This window comes from Sorghum bicolor, chromosome 6 (assembly GCF_000003195.3).
Source record: "Sorghum bicolor cultivar BTx623 chromosome 6, Sorghum_bicolor_NCBIv3, whole genome shotgun sequence".
NCBI classification, from domain to species: Eukaryota; Viridiplantae; Streptophyta; class Magnoliopsida; order Poales; family Poaceae; genus Sorghum; species Sorghum bicolor.
Genome location: NC_012875.2, coordinates 54,520,432 through 54,528,456, shown reverse-complemented (window position 1 = coordinate 54,528,456; position 8,025 = coordinate 54,520,432). Strand labels below are relative to the sequence as shown.

Genomic DNA, 8,025 nt, shown 5'->3' with positions numbered 1-8,025 from the left:
GAAAAAGACCGAGATCTTCTCGGGAGCTGGGCTGCCCGAAGAGAAGTTTTAAGATTCCTCGAGGGATTTACGAGTGGTTAGTGCGGTACACCATGCTCGTCGCTCGGCTCGCTGCATTTATCATGCGCGTGCTCGACTGCTCGGTGCTACCATGGGGAAGTTCGACGGTTTTTTGAGAGCAATGAAGCGCTTGATACCCATTACTGCCCTGCCCATCATCCACCAAACAAAACGAAACCCAACGGCCGGCCTCGTGCTACCATTTGCACCATCGCCTCCCTTTCCTCCTCCTACCTTGTTCATCATCTGGTAGGGCGACTCCAAAGAGAGCAAAAGTGAGGAGGAAGATGAGTGATGGTAACTGCTCGGGGAGGAAGAAGCGGCGACGGCGAAGGGAAGAGGACGGGTTTGAGGATGTGGTCAAGTACTGGGCGTCGGCGAGGGTGATGAACAACGGCAAGCTTGCTCTCAGCTACCTTGATGAGCAGGTGCTCTCTTGGTCTGTCAGGGACATCTTCAACAAGGACCTCTTGCGGAACAAGGTGCCCATTTCTTGATTGCCTTGCACGTTTGCGCCTTTATTTTTATGTACCTCTGGACTCTGGTCCTCTGCTGCCAAGACTCGTCTCCATGCATGGACAATGAACTCACATTGATTTTCGACAGACACTTTTAGCAGCTTACTTATACTCTCAACTCTCATGCTTTAACATTTATTATCGGTTGCTTTGGAACAGTCTATTGCATAACCGTGTGTTTCAGTGGCCATCAGCAGCCGTTTGTTGGAATGTACTAAAACGGATCAACATTCAATCCTTGGGGATTCGAGTGCTTCTTTTATCCAAATCCATCGAATCAAAATCCAAGAGATCTGTTTTGTATGCTAGTATACTGTTTTTTTTCCTTCCATTTTGCTGATGGGCTGTATGAGTATGGGCCGGGAGAACAATACTGCATTCTTGTTGCGTAGCGTATAGTAGCATATATTAAGTAGTTCAAGTATTGGCCTGCGCTGCTGCACAAAATTTCCTTTGACTTGCAAAACAAAACTGTAGAATCCTCTGTTTTTTATTAGATGTCGTATTAGCTTTGTCTTAAGTCAAATATTTGTATCTTTGACCATTGAGTTTTTAAAAATTATATAGATTCATGTCCTAAGGTTTATGTTTTTAGATTTACTATGAGAAATATTTTCATAATATATAATTCATATGTTGTGAAATTATAAGAATTTTTAAAAATGGTTGGTCAAAGATAGTTATGTTCTTGTTATTGTCATGTATCATGGTGCCATACGCAAGTAGATTCTAATGTCAGGTAAATGAATAATTCAAAGCTTCATGAGTCCCTTGTGTAGGTTGCTGCCGGGTTCAGGCCTCTATCAGCTATTGATGCCCTGCGCCAGCTTGTGGTTTCTTAGTAGAGGGTTCCCCTGGTCTTCTTGTCGTGTTGGTTTCGTGTGGAGTTTGAGTGTCTTCGGTAATCTTTGGTTTACCAATGTTTGTTGGTTCGTGTTAAACTCTATTTCTTCTGCTTAATGAAATACATGTCAAGCATGTTCTCGAAAAAAAAAATAAGTCCCTTGTGTACAATTGTTTCAGTCCACCACTGCAATTGATTTAGTGATTAGCGAATACATATTTCATCTATGGTTCCAGTAAGATTTTTGTATGTGTTCTCTGCTTGCTCAGCGACCGAATTTATTAACTCTAGCTCCATTCTTAAGATCGCTGAGTACCTGCATTTCTCTCTTAACGCTGAACTAAAAGGCCATCTGGATATTCACTGAAGGTCAAGAGGATACCGGATACCTTCACGTCATTGGAGAGTTACTTGAATTCTTTTACATGGCCTCTGATCGAAGAAGTACACGCTGATATATTCTCATCGCTAGATGATTATGCTCAGGCAAACTTTATAAAAGTAACTCAGGTGAGAAATCTTGATGCTAAGAAGCCAATACTTGGTTTTCAAGTTGCAAAACCAGTGAAGGATGAGAAGTCAAAGGAGACATATGTTCCTGCGGAGCATGATATAATACTCATGACCTCACAGAAACCATGGCACGTGTCTGATTTGACACAAAACAAAGCATCATTTGTGTTAGGTTCGGTTCTCGAAAGTGAAGATGGGTTCCTTCTTCCTGGCTGGTGTGTTGTCCAATTGTCATCCACCATTCCTATTGAGGAAGATTGTCATACAAAAATTCCTAAAGGGCCATTTTTTTTTGTGTTCCTTATAAATATGAAGACATACAATCGCATATGGAGATGCATTCTTCTGGGCCAAAAAAATGCTAATCTTGACGAGCTTCAAAACAGTAACAGTAGTGGCCCTATGAATAAGGTCTGGCAGTTCAAACCAAGGCTGCATTGGTCATATGCACGCAAAGTAAGTAGCATACCCTATCATTTTGAATCATTCATTTTCCTAATTTCAGCATTTATATTGGGCCTAGAAATTTTTGCATCCCAATGCATGTCTAAATTGCTGTCCCATAAAGCTTCAGGCCTTCAGCCACCTGCTGGCTTTCCTTGAAGGATTTTTCTCAAGGGATCACCCTTTTTTTCTAATATTTCTTTCATATCTATTCAGTAATAATAATAATAATAATAATAATAATAATAATAATAATAATAATAATAATAATAATAATAATAATAATAATAATAATAATAATAATAATAATAATAATAATAATAATAATAATAATAATAATAATAATAATAATAATAATAATAATAATAATAATAATAATAATAATAATAATAATAATAATAATAATAATAATAATAATAATAATAATAATAATAATAATAATAATAATAATAATAATAATAATAATAATAATAATGATGATGATGATGATGATGATGATGATAATGATGATAATAATAATGATGATAATAATCATAATAATAATCATAATGATAATAATCATAATAATCATAATCATCATAATCATCATCATCATAATCATCATCATCATAATCATCATCATCATAATCATCATCATCATAATCATCATAATCATAATCATAATCATAATAATCATAATCATAATCATAATCATAATCATAATCATAATCATAATCATAATCATAATCATAATCATAATCATAATCATAATCATAATCATAATCATAATCATAATCATAATCATAATCATAATCATAATCATAATCATAATCATAAAAATAATCATAAAAATAATCATAAAAATAATCAAAACCCACTCTTTTCTTTCATACTTCATTATATGATCAAATCACCTAGGCTGATTTGATTGTTTTTCTATGAAGGCAGTAGAAGCTGATAGGTCGTCATGCTTCCAAGTATCTCATTTTTCCAATCGTATATTGGTTGATGGTCTTGGCCTCGAGAAATTCAACCTAAATAATTCACAGCTGAATGCAGTAGCAGACTGTGTCGCTACAATGGATAACAACTCTTCGTCCATAAAGCTATTATGGGGGCCTCCTGGAACAGGTAAAACAAAGACCATCAGCTCTATCTTGTGGGCCATGCTCATCAAGGGCCGAAGGACACTTGCCTGTGCACCTACCAATACTGCTGTGTTAGAGATTGTGGCTCGAATTGCCAAGCTCATTGTGGAATCTTCAGATGGGTCCGTCTTCTTGAATGACATTGTTCTGTTTGGAAACAAAAAGAATTTGAAGATAGATGATGGTAATTATCTTTCAAAGGTGTATCTTAACTCTCGTGCTGAGCGCTTGTTGCCATGCTTTATGTCCAAGTCAAACACAGGTTGGAGGCATTGTTTATGCTCATTTATAGATCTTCTTGTGAATTCTGTGACCATGTACCAGTTGAACAATGAGGGTAAAACATTCAAGCAGTATTTGAAACATGATTACAATAAACTTTCTCGGAATTTACGTAGTTATTTAACTATGCTGTACAACGATCATCCGAGAAACCTGGAAACAGGACAGAGCTTTCAATGTATGCTGGAGGTTCTTGAATTGATCAAAATTCTTCATGCTTTGATAAATGTCAGTAATGGTGGTGATTTATGGTCCAATGAACTGCTCGAAAGCACTATAGAAGAGGAGGTCAACCCTGAGCTCTGGCCTTCTCAGCTAGCCAGCATACGGACCAACTCATGCAATAAATCCAAGTTTGTGGCTGCCAGATCTTTGTGTGTGCAAGAATTAATATATCTTCGTATGAACTTGGAGCTCCCAGATTGTAATAATACACGGGATGTTCAACTATACCTGCTGTCACGAACTAGATGCATTATCTGTACAGTTTGTAGCTCATTCAGGTTGTACGATGTACCTATGATTCCTTTGGAGTTGCTGATCATTGACGAGGCTGCACAACTCAAAGAGTGTGAAACCTTAGTTCCTTTGCAGCTGCCTGGCATAAGGCATGTTGTTTTCATTGGTGACGAATATCAATTACCTGCCCTTGTGAAGAGCAAAGTAAGCTCCTTCAATTCATGATTATTATTTTGACTCCATGCTTTGTATTGACATCTAATATGATTATGCAGATATCTGATAGTGCTAATTTTGGACGAAGTGTTTTTGAGAGGTTAAGTTCTCTAGGCTATAGTAAGCACCTTCTCAATATTCAATACAGGATGCATCCAGAAATAAGCAAGTTTCCAGTTGGTACATTCTATGGTGGCAAGATATATAATGGCCCCAATGTCAGTCATAAGGACTGTAACAAGAATTATTTAGCAGGAAAATTGTTTAGGTCATATTCATTTATAAATATTGATGGCAGCCATGAAACAGTTGAAAAGCATAGCCGGAGCCTGAAAAACTTGATAGAAGTTGATGCGATTGTGCTGTTGGTGCAGAGATTATTCAAAGGTAAAGGCCAGCCGTAATGCACATTGTTGTAGTTGCGTGCTGTGTTTCTCTCTGATAATTATATGACATAATTTGATACATTCAAGCTCTAGCTATTTAGCTGTGTTACAGTGCTTTTTCCCTGTTTTATCTATTGCAGAGACGGTTTATACAGGAAGCAAGCTCTCTGTTGGTGTTGTGTCCCCGTACAATGCTCAAGTTAGAGCTATCGAGGAAAAAGTTGAGAAAACCTACAATAGTTGTGGTGGTTTCTCAGTCAAAGTAAAATCAGTGGATGGTTTTCAAGGGGCGGAGGAAGATATCATTATCATATCAACAGTCAGGAGCAACAGAGCTGGTTCAGTTGGGTTTCTGGCAAACTTACAGAGGACAAATGTGGCTCTAACAAGGGCCATGTAAGTTTTGCTCCTAGCATTTACATTTCAAGTACTTCCTGATCTTCTGTCTAGTCCAGCTTTATGTAGTGCATGAGGAAAAATATGTAAATAATCTTTTTATTGCAGGCATTGCTTATGGATAGTGGGGAATGGAACCACTTTGTCCAACAGCAATTCTATTTGGCAGAAGATTGTTGAGGACACATGGGATCGGGGTTGTTTTTTCAATGTCAAAGATGACAAAGAATTGTTGAATGCAATTTTCAAACCTGAATACTCTACAGCAGCATACTCCTTACATGATCTTTTTGATACCTCTATTGTTCAAAATGAGATCTTCGAGGGAGAGATGCCGGCTACTTCAAAGGAGATAACAGAAGAGCTGGTTAGGGTGGAATCTTTGCCAACCAACATTATCAACCCCTTCTGGCCTTCTCCCTCTGGTCATGCTTAACCTGATTTTAGATTCAAACATAATAGTCTGTGAGTGCCAGTTTCTTTGGCAGGGCAGTTGGTACTCTTTTGTATCTGTTTATGTTTTGCAGTGAGACTGTCAGTATTTATGGGGTTGGCACTTTCAACTCTAGTCCATTCAGTATTTTGGGACATGTGTAAGCTGCAGTTAAGTTGAAGACGTTTCTTTTTCTTTTACTGCCAGAATTCAAAATCAGGCCTGCAAAAACAAAAAACGGCGCATTACTTTTAAATAACTTTTAGAGTTAGACCTTGTTTGGATGCACAGATATTGCATCTAAACAAGAAACTTGGGGGCTGTTTAGTTCTCAAAAATTTTGCAAAAATTTTTAAGATTCCACATCACATCAAATCTTGCAGCACATGTATAGAGAATTAAATATAAATAAAAAAAATAACTAATTGCATAGTTCGCTTATAATTTGCAAGATGATTTTTTTGCGCCTAAGTCTATGGTTGGACAATAATTATTAAATACAAACAAAAATATTACAGTAGCATTTTGCAAAAAAAAAATTACCGACTAAATAGCCCGTAGAAGAAAGAACGTACCTGCTGGCGGCTGTTTATATTTTCCTAGTATAGGACTACATTTTGTGTTGAAAGTAGCACCTCCTCAGGAGCAAGCCAAGAAGCATGGCAGAAAGCCCAAAACTCTTCAGTTATCACAGGGGACTTGAGACGCAACAGTAGACTAAATGAAAAGGGCATGCACAAGCAAGAAGGACCTTCTATCCCAGAGCAAGCTAAGAAGTACACTAGGGATCGAGTAGAGCTGGGACTTAGGCCATGCCATTTGAGGATAGGTCATAGCATGGTTTTTTGGGACTATCCAAAGCACGGCACAACACAAAATATTTTGAGCCATGCCGACACGACACGAATACGAGGGCCATGTCGTGCTCACGATGTCGACACGGCGAGTTGCATGCCTCGGCCAGCATTTTGGCCCATGCTTGGGCCGGCACGACACAAAAATAGCACCTAGACATTTTTATAACTAAACATTATAATTTTATAGTATTTATTATAGTATATACGGTAGTGCTATTCTACACCCTAGGTGTAGAATATTATTCTACACCGCAAGTCAAAACTGAGCTGAAAAAATACTGAGTAGTACTGAACAATGTTCAGTATTATCTAGTAATACACTCAAGACCACAAAAAACTGAACAATACGAAACGGAAATACTGAAAGATACTGGATTTTGTTCAGTATAACACTTCGGTGTAGAATAGTATATATATATATATATATATATATATATATATATATATATATATATATATATATATATATATATATATACAAGTGCTATTCTACACCCTAGGTGTAGAATACTATTCTACATCGAAGTGTTATACTGAGAAAAATTCAGTATTGTTCAGTATTCATATTTCAGTATTGTTCAGTATTTCATAGTCCTGGGTGTTGGACGGGATGATAATGAAGGTTCTCCAGTATTGCTCAGTATTTTTTCTACTCAGTTTTGACTTGCGGTGTAGAATAGCGTTGTGTGTGTGTATATATATATATATATATATATATATATATATATATATATATATATATATATATATATATATATATATATATATAATATAATGTGTGTGTGTGTTACTCCTATATCTATATTTCTTGACGTATGATGTATATAGCCCGACAAAGTGTATGTAGACGAGGTACATGATCATGCTAAACCATCTAGGATAATATATATGTCAAATATGCAAGTATACGTAGAATATAATGTTATACTTATTTTATATAGTAATGCAGTGGTATTTTAGTAATATATTAAAAAGTATAGGCTCTTTTAAAAAAAATCGCATACTAAGATTTGAAGTATTTTAAATTGAGTATATAAACATACTCAAATTGATACATACATACGTAACATGGTTTGCTGTGAAATTCTGGCGGGTCGCCGTGCCACTCGTATATAGGCCTTGTTTAGTTCCGAAAAGTGAAAAGTTTTCGGTACTTTAGCACTTTCGTTTGTTTGTGACAAATATTATCCAATCATGGACTAACTAGGATCAAAAGATTCGTCTCGTGATTTCCAGCTAAACTGTGTAATTAGTTTTTGTTTTCGTCTATATTTAATGTTTCATGCATGTGCCACAAGATTCGATGTGACGGGGAATCTTGAAAACTTTTTGGTTTTCAGGGTGAACTAAACAAGGCCATAGTGTTGTGAAATTTCTAGATGCAACAAGACCAACGGCCGTTATTCATTATACAAACATGCGTATCATAATTCAGAGTCGACCGACTGCCGGTGCGGTCAAGTTTGGGTCGTCTGCTGGCGAGCTCGTGC

General features: G+C 36.7%; 1 protein-coding gene across 1 annotated transcript; it reads left to right on the top strand.

Moving 5' to 3' along the window:
• On the top strand, window positions 348-5,681 carry LOC110436500 (probable helicase MAGATAMA 3). Its single transcript, XM_021463638.1, has 7 exons — window positions 348-542; window positions 3,303-3,489; window positions 3,583-3,690; window positions 4,276-4,451; window positions 4,523-4,850; window positions 4,990-5,245; window positions 5,354-5,681. The coding sequence occupies exons 1-7, from the start codon at window positions 348-350 to the stop codon at window positions 5,679-5,681; spliced, it is 1,578 nt and encodes a 525-aa protein (XP_021319313.1).